We start from the raw sequence: 25535 nt of genomic DNA on the forward strand, positions 1-25535 counted from the left end.
ACACACAAACACACACACGCGCATATATATATATATATATATATATTACAAAAGCATAAAACTAATTCATAAGTGATAATTTTTTTTTAATAATTTCTTCATCCTAAATTGTATAACAAATCAATGTGTAAATGCTACACACATTCTAAACAGGTACACTATTTATCTAGAAACATTTGCCAGACATGCTATTTTTGTCATTACATGCATTTATTTGAGAGGGAAAAAGCCATACACATCTCTTTGTATTTACCAGTACATTTTGATTAATTTAACAGGTAATTTTAAAAATGACTAAAAATAAAGCTTGGGTTGGGGGCAGCACGTAAGTGTTGATTTTAAGGTTAAAGACAATCTGGATGTAGAAACAAAGTTTCTCTGGAGCTTGATGAAGCCTGGCAGATAGAGGTCTCTTTTCAAAGTCAGAGTCAACATCCACCAGACATTTAAAAGACAGAAAGAGAAAGAGAGAAAAAGCACCAACCATAGACCCTGGAATGGTGGTAAGTACATTTATCAGGTCAAGCTTTCCTTTGATGTCACAACCTTTCCATTTGTCTTAAAAATCACATCTTAGGTTGGTGACTTGGTCTTTCTCTCGAGGTAAAGTTTAGTCTCTAGTGTCCCCAGCGGCAGTAGCTTCACAAGTGTAGTGTTTTCTTCATAAAGTCTTGTGGTCCAGCACTCCTACTGCCTTCAAACGCACTCTTGATTTACATAAGGTACTTTCCCCAGAGCTCCATCCCCATTAATATAAATTAACAGAGTCCCGCCCTTTCTCCCAACCCCCCACCAATCAAAATAGGAAAAACTTTAAACTTAATATTTGCTCTTTATAGAATCTGAAAATATACACCAAAGGGGGTAATCCCACAAAAACAGCTTAAAAAAGATGAAGAACATAAGGTGAAGAAAAAAAAAAAAAAAAAAAAAAAAAAAAAATCACACAATAGAGGTTGTTTTAAAATAAATACAAACTGATTCAGCAAAGCAGCCAGAATAAAGAGCTGAAAAAAAAAAAAAAAAAAAGTTTAAAGGCAAACGTGTCATGTCCTGTCTTCAGCTGAGTAAGTATGGTGAAAAAGAGGGTTATACCGATGGAGGACAGCATGAGTTTTTGTGTTTGTGTGCAAGAGAGAGAGTGAAGTTTAAATTTCACTCATTTTAAACTTTCATGTTGTGTTTCTTCAGCAAAGGATGAAGCAGTCTGTGACATCCGAAACATCTTGTTGATTCAGATGGCTCACTCAAGATCAACAATTTTCCAGCCAAGGCAGATGTCAATTGTTCCACTTCCAGATATTCACACAGGTTTCAAAATGCTTTCGAGTCTTCAGAAGTGCTGGTTCATGGAGGGAACTTGGTGAGATCAGAGAGTGGGAGTGGAAGCCAATATGTTTTGACAGATCAGAGTCTCACCCGGTGCTCAAAACACAAACAACAATTCCTGAGCAAGACACAAGCAGCAGGAACAAATGAAAAGTGGATGCGTGCCACTTTGGTAGAAGTCTTTTTTTGTTGTTAATGAGACACTAATAATCTGTGTTGAACACACATTCACATGCAACAGCACACACACACTCAAACTAAATAAGTCCTGTCTGATCAGCCAGGTCTGAGAGCCAATACCGATGAAATGTCCCACACAAGTTCAACTTGTTGCAGTAGTTTCAGCAGGTCAGTCTTTCTACTGCATTATGACTTCCAGTCCATTTGAGGGCAGCAGTGAGCGATGTGCCACAGTCAAAAGCATAATGGGATGGAACTGAAGAATGTCAGCAGTGAGCGAGTGTGTGTGTGTGTTTCTCTGCATGTGTGTCTTTGGTAATTGCGTGTTTCCAAAGAACACCATCACTGAATGAACGTAGTGACAGGGGAAATGACAGCTTTAATGTCTCATTATTACATAAACATTGAGAGTTTCAACTTGATTTTGTACCACAATGCACAAATGAGATATTCCTAATTTGAGGAGAATGGCAATCTTTTTTCAATCATGTTAGGGGTGTAGATATGAGGGAGGGTAAGTTGTCTGTACTGTAATTAGTCAGTACAAAGTCTTGGAAAATTTTGGGAAATGACACAATAAGGACAGACATAAAGAGAATGGGGCCCAAGGACTTTGAGCAAATTCCAGGTGGTGAGAACAAACTGGTCCTTCTATTTTCACTGTATGTGTGGACCCTGAGAAAAAAAACAGAGGGGTTAACTGAGCCTAATGGATTTACTTATTAAAAAAAAAAAAAAGTAATTTTATTGTTCTAAAAAAAATATCCTTCACAGCTTTAGAATTCTACATATTGTTTGCTCTACAAAGGCACAAAGAATCACTACCTTGGTTACAGCATTAGGGTGCATCTCTGCTGGTGTCCAGACTGGCATCAAGAAGTAGCTCCTCTAAATCCTGCCCACAGCTCAGCTCTGCTGTCACGTTCACTAACATGCACACATGACAATTAACACACCTTTTCATCACACTGTATCATAATCTGCATGTTAAAATGTTCACAGGCCTTTATGTGATTCCAATAAGTACAACTCTGAATTTTCAAACAAAACAAAATGTTCGCATCCGTACATCTCTGTGATGTGCGCTCATGAGAGGGATGACATAAACTCGTTGGTAAGGTCACGTGTCACGTGGAGGAGGAGTCAGGAAGCGCATCACATTGTTTTTTTTAATTATTATTTGGAAATGATTTTTTATTTTATTTTATATTGTTTTGGACTGTTTTGGTTTGTGAACGGCGCTTGGTCAATGGTCTGTGCAAGTTTCTCTTGTAAACAATGACGCGCTTCCTGCCTCCTCCACGTGACGCGTGACCTTACCAGCGAGCTCACGCCATCCCTCTCATGAGCGCACGTCACAGAGATATACGGAAGCGAACATTTGTAATTATTTTGTAGTACATTTATAGTTATATTTGTAGTAAGTATATAAATATTGTTTTGTTTCTCAAAATAATCAATCGTTTGCATTCAGAAGAACTTTATTTGTCGACTGGAGTCGTGTGGATTATTTTGATGCACCCTAAATATGCATTTTGGACCGTCAAAAAATGGAGTACATCCACTTGCATTGTTTAAAGGAGGAGGCCTGAAATGAAATCCTAAAAGTCTTAAATTCTGTTTTGATGAAGAAAGAAAATCAGATACATCTTGGATGGCCTGAGGGTGAGTAAATTATCAGCAAATTGTCATTTTTGGGTGAACTATTCCTTTAAGGCTCCTTTAGGCTTGAAATCGGTGTATGCATTTACATGCACTGTATAAGCGGCGTACTCTTTACTCTATGCATGAGGCCCCTTCAGTAAGCAGCTTTCTCCATAGCATCGTAACTTCCCTGCGACGCTTATGTAAATAACAAACTTGGCATCCGAAGAAGACTGCTATATTATTCTCTGTTGCTTCACTTCATTTACAGGTATTACAGAGTTGTTGCTGTTAGTTTCCTAAAACTTTATATCGTGACCTGCAGGGGAATTGCGCTGCAATAGTGGGGTTTCCCTATTACATAAAACTTTGGGATTCAAAAGTGCATATACAAACTTGAGCCAATATTTTACACTGGCGTATATAAATGGGTATGGTTTAGAGTCTATGTGCTATTCCCACTGTACTCCCAGAAAAACTGAATACTTTCCACTGTTTTCACTTGTTATTGGGCTCAATCCTATGATATTTGTTATCCGGACTGTTCACGCACATGCGCACTCCTCAAAAACCTGTAACAACACCGCTTATGCATTTACATGGCCACAATAAACCACGTTTTCTGGGAGGAACCCAGGTGTGTTAAACCACTTTCTCTTAATCCCTTAAATGGCGTAATGTAATATCTGCATTCTTGTTTACATGTTCATGTATCAGTACGCTGCTTTCTGCAAAAATTGGAATAAACAATTTTCTTAAGAGCATGTAAACGTGCTCATTAATAGTGGCCAATTACATTAAGAGCACTTTAAGCTCTTTGAATTGCTCACTTTCCCCTGCGGATCCAGCGAGAGCAGTAATATCCTGACCGCTTACAGTTTACACAGCCCAGTTTGCCTTCTTTGAGTGTCACGGACTGTTCATCACGCACCACTTGTGAGTCAAAGGGACACAGTTTTGATCCAAACTGATATGTGAGCGCTTCACACACTGATCTATAATATAGAACCAGATTGCTGATGACGTCATAACATTGAAGCCACTGCGCCGCCATATTTGTATGCCCAAACATTAGAGTGTGCCTACTGGCTTAATAGATAATCTTCTAATTTCAATGAGTAAACAGCCATTCAGTCACCGATTTTATATCTGGAATCTGCCTGTACAGCCTAACAGTGCAAACTTCCTTCACATGTAATTGTTTATTTATTATAAATCAGGAATTTTCCTGCTTCTTTGAAGCCTGAGCAAGTTATGCAGATCTATATTCGACAGTAGCTCTAACTAACTTCAGTAGTGAACAGATCAGCTGAATGTAAACAAGTTCACTGAAACTAAGGTATTGCATACGTATTGCAAACATCAAAGTATTCGTTCTAAGTTACTTTTGTGTAATTTTCTTCATTAAAAATTACCTTTTTCTCACAGTGACTTGCTTAAAAAAAGCGGTTTCTCGCTCACACTCTCTCTCTTTTTAACTCACAAATGGCAGGCATGCAGAGAGGGAGGGAGACAAACAAAATAAAGATGGTTAGAATGAAACTGATGCGCTAGGTTTAGATGTTTTTTAAATGGCAAATACACAAACAGAATGTATATGTATGTTTGACTATTGCCAACTTTCAGACATTTTAAAAGTCCTGGCCATACTTTTAGGTCCGAAAAAGAGGATGTCGGGCGAAAAGGAAGTGTTGTCATCCTATAAAAAGCAGACTTAGCAACTCTGAGGCACACCAATACGGCCGCTCAACACTTCCGGTGGCTTCACCTCCTGCTTGCAGTTTACCGTTGCGTTTGCTATCCAGTTCTATATTATAGATCAGTGACTGCGCAAGTTTTGTGAGGTTCGCAAATTAAATCTTTGAAAGATAATCAATAATTTAGTTTAAATGAGATATTTGCATATCTACCTTTTAACACAATGGCTAGTAACAACAAAACTGTGATTGATTGTTTACATTCTCAGACAGCTCCTTCACATGGCTTCCAAAAATCAGGAAAATCTTTCAGCCGAGTTCTATCATTTTAAAAGAGCAAATATTGGCCAGTTTACCAGCTTCAACAATACATTGGTCAATCAATACCCAATATGCATTTTATAAGTGAAATGGAATATGTAGTAACCATCTAACAGTGCAACTGTTGGAGCAGACGATAACTCACCATGCTCCATAACGTAGCTAGCTGGTTTGGGTCCCTCTGGTTCGAGCAGGTGAAAGGCAAATTCTGGCTTCAGCCCATTTGGCAGTGCTGCCACTGTGGTCACAGTGAGAAGCCCTTCTGCTTCTTCTGAATAGCTTTCCTCATGAAATCCCGTCGACGACTCCACTTTTTCTGGAGTAATACAGCCTTCTGCCTCTAGGGGGACATGACTATCAGTGACGTCTAGTGAAGCCTGAACATGAGCAGTCTGTTGCTGCTCTTTGGATTGCACTTGTTTGTCTTTGCTCCTGCCCTGCTGAACATCTGCTACAGATGTGGATTCAGCCTCTGGGTTTAGCGTCTCCTCCCAGGATTGTTCTGAAACCGATGGCTCTGTTTGAGAGGGACCAAATTCCTGCACATTGTGCTCACTACTTGTTTCCCATTCCTGCTCAGCACAAGAGGATGATGCATGGTCCTGCTCGTGCAGTCTTTGTGTGTTTGTATCTATAGTTATTTGTTGTCCTAAGTGAGACTGATTTTCAAGGACAGAGTCTGTTTGGCTTTCTAAAAGCTGCTGTTCCACTGAAGTTTTCATTGTAGCCTGTTTCTCTGAGCTCACAATCTGAGATTCCTGTGTGCTTTCTGATACTGAAGCTTGCTCCTCAGAGAGAACCTTATCAGAATGAGTGTGTTCTTGCACATTGTCCTGCTTATCCACAGGAAATGAAGGCATCAACGTCCCATCGTTGTGGCTGAGTGGCTCAGTGGGGGCCTGCCCTGGTGTTGTTGCTGCATCTAGTTCATGTGAGGTTAATGTAGTGAGCTTAGACTCTGCTGGTTGTGTCTGTGCTGGCTGTGGTGACTCAGGTTTGCCCATATCTGACTGCGTTGGTGACGGCTGTTTTTCAGAGCACTGCTGGACCGTTGTTGGTGTCTCTGTTTCATTAAGGCCAGTAGAAGAATTGGTTGATTTCTGCTCCGGCAGTTGTGAAGGTGCTTTTGAAGGTTCTTGAGGGGCCGTTTTATTAGTTTGGCTCTCTGCTGCCTTCTCATGGATGCATACAGACAATGCAGTCAGCTGTTGCTTCTCTGGAGGGCTCTCCACTCGTGTCACCATAAATATCTTGTGTCCTCTGCCAGGGCTGGACACGGAGAAGCACCGGCCAGGGGATGGTGGTGTTCCGGGTGCAATGATGGCATCGGTCACTGCAATCCCCGAAATAGCTGGAGATGCAGGGGGAGGGGGGATAGGGGGTGTGGTCTTACAGGCAATTGGAGATGCATTTACAGCAGAAGCTGAGGGAGGAATCGGCATCGGAGGCGTTGTCCTTGCAGAAGCATTTACCTCCTCGGTTACATCCTCATCCTCTGTGTCCGAGTCAGAGTCGTCTTGCACTGATGTTATTTGATCTTTGATCTCTTGGTTCTCAGATAACTCCTCACTGCCCTCCTCCAATACATCTTTCTGGCTAGAAGCAGTTTCATCCTCTCGCTTCTCAGCAGATGCAGAAGGGTCCTCATCTTCATCATCTTGAGCTAGATCCTCTGTGGCGATTTCTGCCATAGAGGCTGAATGCCTCATCTTCTGCTCTGTCTCTTCCTTCTCTTTGGCTGAAATGAAGTTCCTCTTGCAGCCATTCTGAATGTCTGCCAGCAGGGCGCGCTGTGTCTCAATAAAGATCTTCACCTGAGAGAAAGACAGCAATTATGTAATATGAAAGGCCTATAGCAAAGATGCTGGGCCAAAGCAATAAGAGTAAGTAACTTTATATTTAGGCTGGGCAATAAAGACAAAAAAAAAAAATTAATATATTTCACTCTTCTGACAATATTCAATATCTCAAAATGTATGTATTTGCTCTGAAACTGCTAAAAAAGGGTGATTTATTTATTTGTATTTTTTTTTCCAGAGGAACCATCCGTTCAACCAAATGTAGCCAATTGTAGGCATTTAGGTTTAAAATAGTTAATGTAATAAAACACAGTAAAAAATAATCAAGGCGTCTTTTCCACACAGTTTTTCACTAAATAAACACAAGAATGACATTTCATAAATTTCATTTATATGCACCATTGTACCAATATATAGTAATTACCAGCTATATTTACCTAAATATATTTTTACTAAAACAATGTAATTTGTGAAATATGCCTAATGGAGACTTACAGTACCTAAACATTTTTAAGTGATGACATACAAATCATTTAAAACAGACAGTTTGAACTGATTCACGGAAATTATTTAAACTTTCCAAATCTACTGTGGTTTAAATCTCAAATGAAAAACTAAACTTTAAATCTGAAATGCTATTAAAAAATCTGTCTTGACACTCTCATACTCGCAAAAAGAAAGCATTTAGGAAACTAGTCTAATAAAAACACAATCTTTAAGGAACTTAATGGCTAAACAAAAAGCAATACCCAGAAAAATCATTGTTGAAAATGTAAAATTCATCAAATATATTGTGAATACTCAATATATGGCCAAGCCCTACTTTACATTATGTGAAATCTCTTTTCTTCTCTCCTTTAACCAACTCTCACCGTCTCTTTTTTGGGTTCTCGGTCCAGGTCGAGTCGGAGCAGAGATGTGTTCACCTTAAAGGCAAGCGAGAGAGCCATGAGGCCCCCGGTCTTGATTTCATTCTCCCGCAAGTCTAGGCGGAGAAGCCTTGGACTGTCAGCGATGAACTCCGCTATAGCGACCGCACCTATCACACACACACACATCATGTACATGCTAATACACACTACAAAAGTCGGGCTCTAAAATTCAAGGTCACCCATGTTAGACTCTAGACCCAAATTCATAAGATTTTTTTCTGATCTACAATGGCTGCATCTGAAAGCTAAGGCCTTGCTGCCTCACTGCCCAGTCAGTCGATGACTTCACATGCAGCATTTTGTGGATGAAGGCACCTCCTAAAGACTCCGCTAACATCATGTCTAATTTCTCTGGTTTGCAGACACAAATGTGTCTTCTAGACCTCACCTTCACATGAAAGTTTGGTGGAAGCCAGACCCAGCCTGAGGATGGAGCGGTTTGCTATTAGTCCATCTTTTAGTTTGTGGACTCCCTCATTCCCCACTGCGTTATGTCCCAGGTTCAGTGTCTCCAGGCTCTGAGTGAATGGCTACATCAACAGAGAGACAAACAGATCAGTAAAAATTGAGGAAGGTGGATATGAAAAAAAAAAAAAAAACATATAGAGGGATTGGTAGTGGAACAGTGGGTAAGAAAAAGTGGATTCACACCTTCTTAAAGGAATAGTTCATCCAAATATGAAAATTCTCTCATCATTACCCTCTTGTTGTTACAAACACTTGCGACTTACTTTCTTCCATGGAACACAAAAGGAGCTGTTAGGCAGTATGTTATGTTATGTTTCAGACACCATTCACTTGCATTTTATTTTTATTCACACACAATAAAAGTGAATGGTGACTGAGGCTGTCATGCTTCCTAAGATCTACTCTTGTGTTTCACAGAATAAAGAAAGTCATATATGTTTGGAACAACACGAAGGGGTGAGAAAATTATGACAGAATTTTGCCTGTCAGTGTGTGAATGCATCTGATAATGAACGTGCAGTCTTTATATCACACATTATATCACTTCATTTTACTTCCACTTTATCATTCCAGGAGGTTGACAACACTTCAACGATGGTTTTATTGTCTATTAAACTTGAGAACACTGCATTGTCATCGGTTAAAAATAGGTTGAAACAAACTAATCTGTACTGTCAGATTGGTTGCATTTGAGTTCAAGTGAGTGAAACCTTGGATATGTGATCTATTGTAGGTCTGTGTATTTACCAAAGCTGCAGCTAGGTAACCCATGCCATTGTGTGTGAGCTGGTTGTTCCAAAGCACCAGAGTGACCAGGCCCTTCCTCTGTTCCTTGAGACCCTCACAAACATACGCCAACCCTGTGGAACACACACACACAACAAACACACAGACACATCACGTCATTCAGGGTAACAATAGTAAAGTAGACAGGAATTATTGAGGGAAAAATAAAACATGTGGAGGGAGAGACAGATAGAATTTACAAAAGAGAAAGATATAGCGGTACAACTGGTTGAAAGAAATAGAGTTGTGACCTGAGTCTAGTATGTGATTGTTTCTCAGGTCCAGAATCTGGATGTTGTAGTTGAACTTCAGCAGGTTCCCCAGCTGTGCTGAATCCTGCAGACCATTGAGCTTATTATCGGCCAAATACAGCTCTCTGAGGTTCATGTTCATCTTCAATGCCGTGGCTGCACACATAAGACAAGTTTATTTGATTAATTCACATTCAATTGTGGGAAAAGTTTGTGAACCACTGAGATTTGCTGAAGGAGTTTCAGTGTATTCCACTCCTCTTCTAAAAAGTGGCATTGCACGATTAATCACATCAGATCACAAGAACATCACAAGAAGTTACAAAACCTAAATCTGATTCCATATCAAACATCCATTTTTTTTGTATTTGAAATTTACTGTATCTAAAATATCTATCAATACTTTATCTTGGATGAAAATTTTCAAGCTAAGCTTGTCGCGTTGCATTTTGAGGTTTATACATGAAGGATACATGCAATTCCATCTTAAAGGAATAGTTCACCCAAAAATGAAAATTCTCTCATCATTTACTCACCCTAATGCCATTCCAGATGTGTATGACTTTTATTTTTTTTCATCTGCTGGACACAAACGACGATTTTTTTGAAGAATATCTCAGCTCTATTCGTATACTCAATGCAAGTGAATGGTGACCAGAACTTTAAAGTTTTAAAAAGCATTTTAAGGCAGCATAAAAGTCATGCATGAGACTCCAGTGGTTAAATCTATATTTTAAGAAGTGATATGACAGGTGTGGGTGTGAAACAGATCAATGTTTAAAGTCTATATTTTTTTACTATAAATCTACTTCCAAACAGCCCTCCTATGCATGTTTACGAAGGTTTTTATTCTTCTGTTTTTTCGTGCATATCTCTCCTTACTGGACTGTTGTGCAAATATGATTCATTTACTCTTTCCTTTGTTTTATCTCTCCTTTTTTTTTTTCTCCTCCCTGCCCAGTAGGTGGCGATATGCACGAAGAATGAGAATCGCTAAAAAATAAAAGAAGAACTAGGTCCTCTCATGAACACACACATCGGAGGGCTGGTGAAATTGTAGATTTATAATAAAAACTACTTAAATATTGATCTGTTTCTCAGCCACACCTATCATATCGCTTCTGAAGACATGGATTTAACAACTGAAGTCGTATGAATTACTTTTATGCTGCATTTATGTGCTTTTTGGAGCTTCAAAGTTCTGACCACCATTCACTTGCACTGAATGGACCAACACAGCGGAGATATTTTTCTAAAAATATCTGTTTGTGCTCTGCAGAAGAAAGTCGTATGCATCTAGGATGGCATTTTGAATGAAAATTTTTGGGTAAACTATCCCTTTAAATTTTGACCAAAATGAGAGCTCTTTGAAAACTGAGACTGCTGCTTGGTCTGCTGCCGCAAACTGCTTGGAACAGCCTATGCGGCAAGTGTGTGCCTTGGTTTTTTTGTCAAGTTAAAACTGAGGTTACTTGACATGGGTTCTTAAAAATATGACGCTCCACTGCATGATGCTGTCATCTGCTGAGAGATGCAGAGCAACAGTCAAAGATGTCCATCTAGCATATGTTTACATTTAAACAATGATAAACCAGCATTGATGGATGCTCAGGTTTTCAGGACAGTTTCCTCATTTTGTTTACATTGATACATATTTAATTTGTTTGATACATTTTTCAATAATTCAATATGTAATTTTTTTTTTTAAACATTTGAATATTTTATTTGGTCAGTTACAGTTTGACACATCTATGTCATTTTGTACATTATCCACTACAATATGTCTTATTTTGTTGACTAAAATTGTCATTTTAGTCAGAGTAAAATTGACTAAAATGAATGAACATGACATGATAAAATACTGATTACATTTAAAAGGCATTGTTGTCAAAAGATTACATTTATGCTTAAAATACAAAACTATGTAAAACTTAACACTGGTTCTGTGTGAACGGCCCCTAATTGGGCAACTCGGTAAGTTGAGTCACAACTGCACTCCAGTCTTACCCAGTAGCATGAGTGGTCGTCCTGAGAGGCCGGTGTTCTCCAGGTGCAGGATAGTTAGACTACCACTGATCCGCAGAGCTCTGGCCACAAATGGAGCCGAATGGTCCAACAGCGGGGTGTTACGGGCTTCCAGGTACTGCAGAGAACTTGTCTGCACATCCACATGCAGATGGATGGAGAGCAGTTAAGACAACAGAATGTTTTGCTTGTGACCACCCAACTAAAAAAAAAAAGTGTAAAACGATAGTACGGGTGACAGCTCAACAAAAGCCGAATCCTCACCTTCCTCATCATGTGGGCGGCAGCCTGCCAGCCCCGGGTGCCGATGTGCTTGTTGAAGGAGATATTGAGATGAGTGGCAGATTCATAGTACTCAATCATATCAAACAAAGCTGATGCTCCCTAAGAAGTGAGAGAGAGAGAAAGAGACATCCGTTATTATTTAAGCCTTTTCTGCATTGTTTATGGCATTTCACACAAAAGAGTGAATCAATAGCAGTCTCTGTTTCCTGTTTAGATCCCAAAGGCATGTCAGCAAAACATGACACACACACCGGCAACTTGAATTACCATGACAACAACCTGCTGCACCTGTTCAGAGACTGCTGAAGGGTAAAACTTCCCTCCTTTGAACACACACACACACACACACCTTTTCGGTTTCAAATTCTGTTGTCACTCTGCTGCTCTGTAGTAAAACAAATTTACATGAGCTTATTTCCCCTTAAAAAAAGTTGCGGTACCATGGGAATACCATGGCAATTTAACATACCATGATACTAAATGATCATGTTCATTGTCATGTTACTTCAAGGAGTACCATGACATTACCAAGGTACGTAACCAAAGACCATGGTATTCTCTTGGTACATGTTCAAAAATAAATAAATAAAAAATGGTATTGTCATGATTCAAAAGAATGGTACTGCCATGGCAATTTTACATGGGGAATCTTTCTTGGTTCAAACACCAAACGGTGTCCCATCTGATGTGCTATGGTGCTGATAATTAGCATGCATGTTTGTGCATGAGCATGTCTATGTATATATGTGTCTCAAGAGAAAATATGGTTTCGTTTCCAACAATTTACACTAGAGATTTACACTATCCTCAGATGCAGCATGAGTAATGCCCTATTCACACAGTGACCTCAGACAAGCCGAGACAAAACACCCTAAATATTCCTTTCATGACGCAATGAGTTGAGGGAGAGAAGACAGACAAGCTGTCAGAGTAGGGCTGTCACGATTATGAAACTTGGTTGATGATTAATTGTCAAACAAATACTTGTGATTATGATGATTAATTGGCTGTTTTAGGGCTGTGATTTTTAATTGTCTCATTAAGGGCTTTCACGGTTAATTGTCATATAAATTGTCATATTTTTTAAGGTGTACTTATTTTCTGAATGTGTGCTTCATACACCTTAAGAAGTCCTTTTTACATATTTAACTTCAAATATATAAATACAAAAATTAAATAGGAATAAACTATGATTTCCTTTTAAGGCTTTAAAAATTTATGAATGACATGAAAAATAATGTTTTAAATATCAAGATTTATAAATACTTAAAAATATGTCTCTTTTTGGTCAACTTTAGTTTTGGTCAATTTGACATTTTCACTTGTTTTTTGAACTCATATATTTTATAATTTTTTTTAATAAAAAATATAATGTAATTTGTTTAATATATTTTATTATATTTATATTATATTTTTATTATATAATGCAATAGTAAAATATTTATTTCCTAATTTCTTCAATTTCATACATTATTTTACTGCTCTGATTAAACTCACGAGCCCTTATTTGTCATGAAGCAAAACCTTTGAGATTTCGTTTTATCATTTTATCACTCCACAATAACAGAGTAAGCTTGCGTCTCCTCTTTGACACTGTGCGTCATAAACACAGTGTGTATGAACCAGGAACATCTTTCATTTCTTGACTAAAAGACACACAAATGCGCCGTTCATGGCATTTATACCATATCTTTGCTTAAAAATTCCCTTATTTGGGCATTAAAAAGTGATTGGAATTTGAATTCCCAATAATCGCGGTTGTCTCAAATAACCACAGATCAAATAACCACGATCAGACGGTTATTTAATAATCGCAACAGGCTTAAGTCATAGCAACTAAAAAAAAAAATAATTCAGAATTTGTTTTTATATGTACATTTAATGGCACTACATTTGGAAACATTATCATAATTTTTTCATAAATGTTAGACCTTAATGAACTTTTTCAAACAAGTTATAAATTATTCATGCTTTGTGATTAGTAATGGCTCAGACCGTTCTGTGGTGTTACTGTGACAGGTGATAACTTCACAGAGACCACAAAGCTATTTTAGCTAACTTTGTTATAGAATTATTTTTCCTGAAAAAAACTCTATTAAACTCTACTAAATGTAATTAGATTTTCAGAATATGTGAAATATTTTACAAAAATGATAAGACCTACCAGTTACTTTCAAGTCCCACGCCATATTCTATAACCTTTTTTAAATAAAAACATTTTTTTTTTTTTTTTTCCAAATGCTCTATTTGATTATGACATGATCAATTGTGTAACATAAGACACTTAATCTACACATGAAACTTAAAAGATTTGGGCTCTGTTTTAAGAGTGCTAGCACTAAGCGCAGAGATATGCCATAAGTCATGAGCGCAAAGTCAGTGGACATGACCATGAGGTCTTGGTATTTTTTGTGCAAGCATGAGCTAAGACTAGGCGCAAGTAGGTTCGGCAAAATTGTGGCATATTTCTATGACAGTGACGCTCCTTTTGTACACATGGAATATGTGGTTCTCACCAGAATTTGGATGTAAGATTCGTTAAATTATAGAGAAGGTAAGTATTATTAACCATTTTCTTCTACTGACACACAAATCATGGCTAGTATTAACAGTGATTATATCAGCAGGCACTTCACTTCTACTGGTCGATTTTGAAAATTTTTATATACAGTGCATCCGGAAAATATTCACAGCGCTTCACTTTTTCCACATTTTATGATACAGCCTTATTCCAAAATGGATTAAATTCATTATTTTCCTCAAAATTCTACAAACAATACCCCATAATGACAATGTGAAAGAAGTTTGTTTGAAATCTTTGCAAATTTATTAAAAAGAAAAAAAAGAAAAAAAAAAGAAAAAAATCAGAGCCCAGACTTGAACCTGATTGAACATCTCTGGAGAGATCTGAAAATGGCTGTGCACCGACGCTCCCCATCCAACCTGATGGAGCTTGAGAGGTCCTGCAAAGAAGAATGGGAGAAACTGCCCAAAAATAGGTGTGCCAAGCTTGTAGCATCATACTCAAAAAGAATTGAGGCTGTAATTGGTGCCAAATGTGCTTCAACAAAGTACTGAGCAAAGGCTGTTTTTTTATTTTTAATAAATTTGCCAACATGTCAAACAAACTTCTTTCACATTGTCATTATGGGGTATTGTTTGTAGAATTTTGAGGAAAATAATGAATTTAATCCATTTTGGAATAAGGCTGTAACATAACAAAATGTGGAAAAAGTGAAGCGCTGTGAATACTTTCCGGATGCACTGCATGTAAACTTCTGATTTCAACTGTAAATATACAGTACTGTGCAAAGGTCTTAGGCACATAAGATGTTTCACAAAAGCATTCCTCAAGATGGTTATTTATATCTTCAGCTTCAGTGTGTCAATAGGAAATATAAATGTTATACTCACAAATACTACTTTTGTAAATAGAAAAGATTAGAACAGAAGAACAGGGAGCCCTGCAATAGATGTCATGGCCCCCACAAAGCCCCCCCCCACTGAACATCGTGTCAGTCTGAGATTACATAAAGAGACAGAAGCAATTGAGACAGCCTAAACATATAGAAGAACTGTGGAGAATTCTCCAAGAAGCTTGGAACATCCTATCTGCCAACAACCAAGAAAAACTGTGTCCAGGTGTACCTAGGAGATTTGCTGTTTTAAAAGCAAAGGTGGTCACAACGAATATTGATTTAGCTTTTTTTTTTATGTTTACTGGACTTTGTGACATTAAATGATAAATGAAAACTATTTGTCATTATTTTTGAAGACATCCTCACTATGCAACATTTTTCACAAATGCCTAAAACTTTTGCACAGTACTGTACACTGTCAAATATATATCTATATATATATATATATATATATATATATATATATATATATATATATATATACAGTATAATGTATACATTTTATGTTGCAGCCTTATGCTAAAATGCTAAAAAAAAAAAAAAAATAATTAATATCAATCAACACTCCATACCCTGTAATGACAAAGCAAAACCCAGATTTTTGATAACTCTGCACATTTATATATTTAGTGAAATACCACACTGACATAAGTATTCAGACCCTTTGCTATAACACTTGAAATTTAGCTCAGGTGCGTCCCATTTTTCTGGATCATCTTTGAGATGTTTCTACACTTTGACTGGAATCCACCTGTGGCAAATTCAATTATTTGGACATGATTTGGAAAGGCACACACCTGTCTATATAAGGTTTCACAGCTGAAAATGCATATCGGAACAAAAACCAAGCCATGTGGTCAAAGGAACTGCCTGCAGAGCTCAGAGACAGGATTGTGTCGAGGCACGGATCTAGGGAAGGCTACAAAAAACATTTCAGCTGCATTGAAGGTTTCCAAGAGCACAGTGGCCTGCATAATTCTTAAATGGAAAAAGTCTGGAACAACCAAGAATCTTCCTAGAGATGGCCGCCCAGCCAAACTGAGCAATCGGGGGAGAAGGGCCTTGGTAAGAGGGCTGACCAAGAACCCGATGGTCACTCTGGATGAGCTCCAGAGATCATGTGTGGAGATGGGAGAAACTTGCAGAAGGACAACCATCACTGCAACACTCCACCGATCTGGGCTTTATGGCAAAGTGGCCAGACGGAAGCCTCTCCTCATTGCAAGACACACGAATGCCCGCTTGGAATTTGCAAAAAAAAGCACCTAAAGACTTAAAAAGACCTAAAGAATCAAGATTCTCTGGTCTGATGAAACGAAGATTGAACTGTTTGGCCACAATTCCAAATGTGATGTCTGGAGAAAACCAGGCATCGCTCATCACCTGCGCAATACCATCCTAACGGTGAAGCATGGTGGTGGTCGCATCATGCTGTGGGGGTGTTTTTCAGCAGCAGGGACTGGGGGTCATGGCTGAAGGAAAGCTGGATGCAGCAAAATATAGAGATATCCTTAATGAAAATCTGGTCTGGAGTGCTCAGGACCTCAGACTGGGATGAAGGTTCACCTTCCAACAGGACAATGACCCTAAGCACACAGCCAAGACAATGCATGAGTGGACTTGAACCTAACTGAACATCTCTGGAAAGACCTGAAAATGGATGTCCACCGATGGTCCCCATCCAAATCCAGGTGTGCAAAGCCTGTCGCATAATACCCAAAAAGACCTGAGGCTGTAATCGCTGCCAAAGGTGCTTCAACTAAGTACTGAGTTAAGGGTCTGAATACTTATGTCAATGTGATATTTCAGTTTTTATTTTTAATAAATTTGCAAAGTTATCAAAAGTCTGTTTTTTGCTTTGTCATTATGGGGTACGGAGTGTAGATTGATGTGAATTATTTTTTGGGGGTTTGGTAATTGTATTATTTTTGTTTAATTATAAATGTGGAGTTGCTCGGACATGGTTTACAACACTGGTTTACAAATCATGCACAGACCCACATACACTTCAGGAGCACTGCCACATTGAATGATGATGACAGCAGCTAAGCTCCACAGAGTTTAATTAGTCCAAGCTCAACTGAAGAAGCCCAACTTATGGATCCTCCCAAAACACACACCTTCACACACCCTGCAAACACAAAGTTTGCATACAATGATTCTCACAAGGGATACTGTAAATGGCTCAATGTTGTTAAGGACTAAATAAAAAAAGAACAAATACTTTCATACAGAGAGTTTATAGGATAAGAAGATTAGGAGTGCTACAGAAGTATGGCCGAGTGCTTACAAGGACAAGAAATCAACATGCTGATTAAAATGCTGAGTATTTAAAGAGGTGCAGCAGGGGAAACGAAAAACTAAAAAAAAAAAAAAAAATGTCAGAGCCAAACAGAGGTCCAACAACACCTAACATTAAAATACATCAACTAGTGTTGCAAATGTGGGCAGTCACATGTTAATGTGCTGACAGTACATATAATAACCATGCAGATTTCAAAATTAGTTATTTTCCATGAATGTGTGGTTGGACTGGAGATAAAGATTTGCATTTTGAAAAATAAGATTATGTCTATGAAGCACATTGAACTCTTATTTTACAGTATAAGAGCAAAGAAAATACAGTTTTCCATGACACATCCCCATTAAGTTGTTGTGTTAAGGCGTGTATGTGTGTGTGGGAGACGCTAAGAGATACGTCCTACTTATGACTTAAAAATTAGCCCCACTTGCTCCTACTGCAGAGATGCTGCTATATATATATATATATATATATATATATATATATATATATATATATATATATATATATATATATATATATATACACACACACAGTTGTGCTCAAAAGTTTGCATGCCCTGGCAGAAATTGTGAAATTTTGGAATTGATTTTGTAAACATGACTGATCATGCAAAAAAAAACTGTCTTTTATTTAAGGATAGTGATCATATGAAGCCATTTATTATCAAATAGATGTCTGGCTCCTTTTTAAATCATAATGGTAACAGAAATCACCCAAATTACCCTGATCAAAAGTTTACATACCCTTGAATGTTTGGTCTTGTTACAGACACACATGGTGACACACACAGGTTTAAATGGCAATTAAAGGTTAATTTCCCACACCTGTCGCTTTTTAAATTGCAATTAGTGTCTGTGTATAAATAGTCAATGAGTTTGTTAGCTCTCACGTGGATGCACTGAGCAGGCTAGATACTGAGTCATGGGGAGCAGAAAAGAACTGTCAAAAGACCTACATAACAAGGTAATGGAACTTTATAAAGATGGAAAAGGATATAAAAAGATATCCAAAGCCTTGAAAATGCCAGTCAGTACTGTTCAATCACTTATTAAGAAGTGGAAAATTCTCAGATCTCTTGACACCAAGCCAAGGTCAGGTAGACCAAGAAAGATTTCAGCCACAACTGCCAGAAGAATTGTTCAGGATACAAAGAAAAACCCACAGGTAACCTCAGGAGAAATACAGGCTGCTCTGGAAAAAGACGGTGTGGTTGTTTCAAGGAGCACAATCGTGTGGCAGCAGTGCAGTGCAAAAAATCATGCAGATACAGGTTAGGCGCTTCAGTTAATGTTCAAATCAACCATCAGTTGGGATTTGGACCGTGGGATGATTGTTGGTGCCAGATGGGCTAGTTTGAGTATTTCTGTAACTGCTGATCTCCTGGAATTTTCACACACAAGAGTCTCTGGAATTTACTCTGAATGGTGCCAAAAAAAATAAAAAACATCCAGTGAGCGGCAGTTCTGCGGATGGAAACACCTTGTTGATGAGAGAGGTCAACAGAGAATGGCCAGACTGGTTTGAACTGACAAAGTCTATGGTAACTCAGAGAACTGCTCTGTACAATTGTGGTGAGAAGAATAATATCTCTGAATGCTATTTTGAGATACGGGTTGGCTCTCTTATGGCAGCATGAGGGGGACCTACACAATATTAGGCAGGTGGTTTTAATGTTGTGGCTGATCGGTGTATATATATAAAGTAGTGCAGTTCTTTTAATTATAAAGAAGCCCGAAATACACATGGGACTCCTATTTTGAAATGTCTGCGCTCCCAGTTGTGAACACACTGACGGATGATTAGCTGAGATAGTGACTCTGATTCAAACTGCTAACCTGAGCTCCTGAGTTCACACCCTCAGTTCTTTTCGGGTTATTCATGAAAAAGACCCGGTTCAAAAGAGTCATTTGGTCATGACTCTCTTGCACTGGGTTTATTGTTGCATGCGGTGCAGCAAGCTCATCATCACAACAGAACAGGTGAAAAGTGGCACGAGACACACTGGTGTGCACTCTAAAGATGTATTCAATAACTCAAAAGATGATATCTGACGAAATCACATATGAATGCAGACTGTCACCTGACTGGAACCCTGGAATGTGACCTGCTCTCTGAAGGTGATTCATTTGGACACAAGCTGGTATAAGAAATGCATTAAGCGCACCTGAGTTCAGAAAACAGCGTTCACATCACCCAAACGAACCGAACTTTGATGTCATTTGAACTCGGGTGTGTACCAAAAGTGCTAGTGTGAAAGTGTTCTTAAACTAAGCCTGAATCAAGAAAAGTTAAGATTGAAAGCTTTTTATTATTATTATTATTATTATTACTTTAAAGACATATGCAAAACAGCTCCTTTCCTTTAAAATTTAGCTAAAAGTACTGTTCTTAAAAGTGCTAAATGATCAGCTAAAATGACTAAAAATCAACCCATCAAATGTAAATATTAATAATTCCTCTTGCTGAAAATATGGAATTATGTTAGATACATATGCTGCTTACACACTGTCACTTATTACATACATTTAAAATATTTTAAATACAAAATGGCATTTTTCTACAATAATACCGTCTCTGATTATATCTAAATATTTTAAAAAATACATATTTAATGGAAGTGCATGCTCATCCAGTTAAATACTAATAATTTAGTGATGAAATCAAATTAGACATGATATTTGACATTTTGATTATATTCCCCCATAGCATTATTATACATAATATTCAGCATTGTATACAGTATAGTAGATTAATATAGCACTGTCATTAAACCTCTTTAATTTTCTCTCATGCAGTCAGAACTGATCACTCTAGTGCTTCAAACAGACATTAGATTCCTCGCACTGTCGTTACGCACAGTAGGCTTAGGACGTTGCGCGTATTGGATAAAACAGACGCTAAAATCATAATAACGTTAAAAATCACATCATCACATTTTAGAACCACGATGTATTGTGCCATGAAAAACTTTTATACAGGCCTAGACTAAAAACAGCCTTTAGTAATCTATTAGAAACAGGCTCAATTTGTGTTTCCAGAGCTCCTATCTGTGTTTATATTGGGCAAACACAAACCATATCACAAGAGCACAAGCGCAATGCCTTCCAGTAACAAAGAACATCCTAAATGTACACACACAGGAATGCCTTAAGAAAACCCATAACCATCACTGCTCAGCCACCAATTAGATTCTAATTAGAGCACTGACAAGCATTTTGTAACAGCACTGATAAATAAAATCAGAACTCTGCACGCTACAAAACAGAAGCTCACACAGTTTGAAAGATTCCCCAAATAAAAGTCAGTGACCCTGTGGTCAGAAAGCTAATTCCAGTTCAGGACAAAGCAGGAATTAATTTGATAATGAACTTAAACGGGGTAAACAGGGTGTGACAAAAAACGGATCAGAACTTACGTCCTCGTCCAGGTTGGTCTGTTCCAGATCTACCACTTTAAACTGCACCCTCTTAAAGATCTCCTCCAAAGATTCACATGATTTATAGTCCAGCTTCTCTCCTACAGAAAGACAGAGAGATTGGATTTACATTGAAAAGGTAATCGATATAGTTCTTTACATAATTTTCAGTTACAGTATATTTTAACATTCAGTGAAGTCCAAAAGTCTGAGACCATATTGAAAATTTGGGGATTTGTTAAATTTAAACTTGACAATAAACTGTATTACATTGTTGTATTTGACAAAAATGTAAGATAGAAGACATTTAACTAGTGGTCTCAGATTTTGGACCACACTGTACATCTGTGTGATACATCTAAGCTTTTAAAAGTCAAACACATGGCTATTCTTACAGTGACAACTTTTCTGTTACTTTTTTATTTACAGTAAATGTAAGTCATCTGATGGTGAGATCAGTGGGGAGAACATCATTCACAACAAACAGTTTGTAGGCAAAACTTTGTCTACAGCCACACACCCATTAACTACACAAACTAAAAAAGGATACAAACCAGTCTCAGCAGGTTGAAATCACCAGATGGCCAGTGTATGGGTTTGGGTGTGTGTGTAAGAGAGGTGAATTACAAAAAAAGTTTGTGAGACCGAGATAAAGACAGTTTTAGCTCACCTTTAAGATCTAGGCACTCGTTTCGCTGCGTCAGGTCTTTTAAGTCCTGTAGAAAAGAGTGAAAAGGCAGCATTGTATTGATATTCTTCAAACATTCTAGTAAAGGTTTATTCTAAAACCAAGCTATTTAACACACAGATTTTATTCAGCCAACATAATGGGTCTGTTCCAAAACTTAGTGAGCTGCCTCGCTGTCTACTGCCTACATAGGCAGCTGTCTTCTATGGCAGCATCCTTACTGAAATGATGCCTCATAAGAGACTGATTTGGAACACTCTACATAGGCAGCAGCTCCATCATTCAAATAGCGCTCCTCACGCGCAGCGCACGGGTAACTCGACTCACAACTGATTTCAATACAGGTGACGTTAGGGAAATTACACGATTCTCTAATGAGCATACATACTCACAGCACATGCACATTTTGGGTAAAACAGTTGGTTTTGCATCATATTAATCTGTTATAAATTGATACTTTTCAGTATTGAACGGATAAGTATATTTATAATCAAAATTTCTCTCGCTTTGTCCGCCTTCTTGGATTTATTTTTCAGCCAAGCTCATTACGGTGCATTCTGGGATCACCTACCCGGGAAAGGATACATCCAATGCTACCTTAGAATTTGTACAAAACGAGACCTTATTAGGCAGCATAATTAAGATGACTAGCTTTTGGAACAGCCTTAGCATCAGGAGTGCGCCTATGATATCTTAAAATGCTGCCTCTGGAGGATGCTCACTAGGTTTTGGAACAGACCCAAAGATTCTATTCAAACTTTTTAAAGTACTTAGTCAGCCTTAGGTGTGCTATCTATAAAGATTTTTTTTTTTTACATTTTTTTAAGAAATTTAAGTTCAAAGTTAAAAAAATCTCCCATTGACTTATATTGATAGAAAATTCAGCATTAAAAATGTTAAAATGGAATTGCGATTGGTCTTCTTTCTTACATCTTTAAGCAAGGTATGAGAGGTCATGATAGATTGTGAATATAGTCACGGCTGAAGGGTGTTGTCAGGCACATCACTAAGTGGATACTGAATTGTGATTAGTCTAGTCTTCTTTGCAGATATTTATCAATTTACAGCCTTTACACTGCACAGTGACTATGTGTTGATTCTCGTCTGTAGCTGACAAAACAAGACGCATGCTAAGCGTCATGATAACGGCAAAGCAGCTCTGAGGAGGCATTTCTGCAGAACCAAAGCCTAAAAACTAAACTTACCTAGATTTAAGGAATATTCCAGGTTCAATGCAAGTTAAGCGCAACTGACAGCATTTGTGGCATAACATTGATAACCACCTAAATTTATTTTGACTTGTCCCTCCTTTTCTTTAAAAAAAAAAAGCAAAAATTGAAGTTACAGTGAGGCACTTATAATAAAGTGAATGGGGGCCAATTTTTAAACATTAAAATACTCTAAATTAATTTTTGTGGTAATCAACATTATGCCACAAATGCTGTTGATTGAGCTTCACTTGTATTGAATCCAGAACATTCCTTTAATGCTATTCTTTTGCAGCCTTGCAAGCACGGGTATTTTTAATTTTTATTTTAGGAAAAGCAAATCTAGTTGGATATTTTCCTGCAAAAAAAATCATTAAATTTATGTTTAAGAAGTAGGGATGCACCGATCAATCGGCCACCGAACTAGATAAAATCTGTGATCACAATTGGCTGATCGTGCGAAGATTCAGGGCAGGCTTTTTTATTTTTTATTTTTATTGCAGCACGCACAAAATGGCACACACACTGCTACTCTAATGAATAAGCACTAGCGGCCACTGGAAGGCGAGTTGTTGGCAATTCTAAGTGTTTATGAATTTACACTTTCAGACATGCTGTAATTCAGATGAATATGCCGGTTTGTTTTAAAAAATGTGTATGAATTGTAAGGTGCCAATTTTCAAAAGTCACTGACTTGCTGTACAGTTAGACAGGGATAGGACAAAGATACTGCAAACGAATGTAAAAACAACAATTAAAACATGCAAATACAAATATGAGTATACATGATGTAACGCGAGTCTGGACAATCAGACGGTGTGTGTAGCAATAGGGATAGTTTGAAGGATTATCCGCACTCTGTTTTACTCCCCCAACATGCGCTGTCTCTGTGTCAATCAAACATGCATGCTTTCAATCTCTCATCAGTCACTCATCCCAGCACTATTTTGTGAGAACCCCTGATTTAAATCAGATATATATGTTTGACAATCGTGGAATAAGTTTCCACGCTTATGCCGACGATACCCAACTTTATATTTCTTCAAAACCTGATGAGATTTCACAATTCTCCAAATTAGCAGAGTGTATCAATGAAATAAAAGATTGGATGGCCAGAAATCTCCTTCTACTCAATTCCAACAAAACAAGAGGTACTACTTGTTGGACCAAAAACCTCTAAAAATAAGCCGCTGAAATATAATTTGACTCTCAATGGATGTACTGTTACATCACCTTCAACAGCGAAGAACTTATAATTTGTTATAATTGATACCAATCTGTAGTTTCAAAATCAAATTTCCAATGTTTGTAGAATAGTATTCTTCCACTTAAGAAATATTGCTAAATTACGACACATGCTCTCTGTTGTTGATGCCAAAAAACTAATTCATGCATTCATAACCTCAAGACTAGGTTATTGTAATGCAATACTGGGAGGATGTCCAGCAAGATCAATAAATAAACTTCAATTGGTTCAAAATGCAGCAGCCAGAGTGCTGACGAGAACAAAGAAATATAATCATATTAGCCCCATTTTATCACCGTTACATTAGCTACCTGTTAAATGTAGTATTAATTTTAAAATTCTGTTAACTACGTACAAAGCTTTGAATGGTCTAGCTCCACAGTACTTAAGTGACCTTCTACCACGCTATATGCCATCACGTTCATTACGATCGCAAAATTATGGCCTGTTAATAGTTCCTAGAATATCAAAATCCACAAAAGGAGGTAGATCCTTTTCATATCTGGCTCCTAAACTATGGAATTGTCTCCCTAACACTGTTCGAGATGCAGACACATTCAGTTTAAGTCTAGACTAAAGACTCATCTATTTAGCCAGGCATCCACCTAATTTATCCATCAACTCACAATTAGGCTGCTTTAGTTAGGTCTGCCGGAACCAGAAACAATGATCATGATCTATAACGCTGCAATAAATTGAATGGCATCTATGCTAATATTATTTTATTTGTTTCCCTGTCTCAACCTCGGGACTCCTAACCTGAGGTCACCAGAACCGGCTGGATCCAGCTCCATTCCTGCTTTGTGTTGGACTCCACTGGACTTCGTGTCGCTGTGTGATGATGACTAATAGCAGCCGGTGCCAGCCAAACATCACTTCGGTCTATTACGATGGACTTCAGAGGATGAACTGATGACAACTCCAAACCTAAGACATGGGGTACTTCATATGCCATAGCCTGAACCTTGGACTTAGGATAGACCTCACCGATATTACTGGCCAGGTTGAACTGCGATGAACCTAACTGAACTCTGCCTGCATCACCTCAGTCTAATGATGGACTACACTCTTGAAATGGAATACATAGACTATCAATTAATTGCCAACAAAACCCTTCATCAGACAACTAACAAGGACAACTGCATCTATGTGAACTTCTGCAGTTAATCGAGGATGGACTTCAAAGACATTAGTCATTAATCTTACAGTTCATACAAAATCTTTGTTCTAAACACTGATCCTTAACACTTACTTAGTTTAATAAATTTAAACCATGACTTGCACTATACATAATAATATTGGCATTATATTCGTGATGTTAGCCAGAGGGGAACTGGCCCCCACAGTGAGTCTGGTTTCTCCCAAGGTTATTTTTCTTCATTAACCAACATCTTATGGAGTTTTGTGTTCCTTGCCACAGTCACCTTCGGCTTGATCACTGGGGTTATACATACAATTATTATTTAATGACTTATTTTTAAACACAATTTACAACCGTATTTTATCAAACTACACAATGATGACTAAGACATTACAG

At 37.8% G+C, this 25535-nt stretch overlaps 1 protein-coding gene across 2 annotated transcripts in view; it reads right to left on the minus strand.

The window, feature by feature from the left end:
- Positions 1–1177: 1177 nt before the first annotated feature.
- LOC127417049 (protein phosphatase 1 regulatory subunit 37-like) overlaps positions 1178–25535 on the minus strand; it is an 81774-nt gene continuing 57416 nt past the window's right edge. For both annotated transcript variants that reach the window (XM_051656740.1, XM_051656739.1), the window contains 11 exons: positions 21527–21572; positions 20857–20957; positions 11697–11816; positions 11415–11565; positions 9408–9563; positions 9118–9230; positions 8291–8432; positions 7843–8009; positions 5317–6985; positions 2335–2436; positions 1178–2184 (listed from right to left, as the gene is read on the minus strand). In XM_051656740.1, the coding sequence (XP_051512700.1) occupies positions 2348–2436; positions 5317–6985; positions 7843–8009; positions 8291–8432; positions 9118–9230; positions 9408–9563; positions 11415–11565; positions 11697–11816; positions 20857–20957; positions 21527–21572 (2754 nt within the window). In that variant the 3' untranslated portion in view covers positions 1178–2184; positions 2335–2347. The remainder of the gene's footprint in view (positions 2185–2334; positions 2437–5316; positions 6986–7842; positions 8010–8290; positions 8433–9117; positions 9231–9407; positions 9564–11414; positions 11566–11696; positions 11817–20856; positions 20958–21526; positions 21573–25535) is intronic.

Source organism: Myxocyprinus asiaticus, chromosome 26 (genome assembly GCF_019703515.2).
Source record: "Myxocyprinus asiaticus isolate MX2 ecotype Aquarium Trade chromosome 26, UBuf_Myxa_2, whole genome shotgun sequence".
NCBI classification, from domain to species: domain Eukaryota; kingdom Metazoa; phylum Chordata; class Actinopteri; order Cypriniformes; family Catostomidae; genus Myxocyprinus; species Myxocyprinus asiaticus.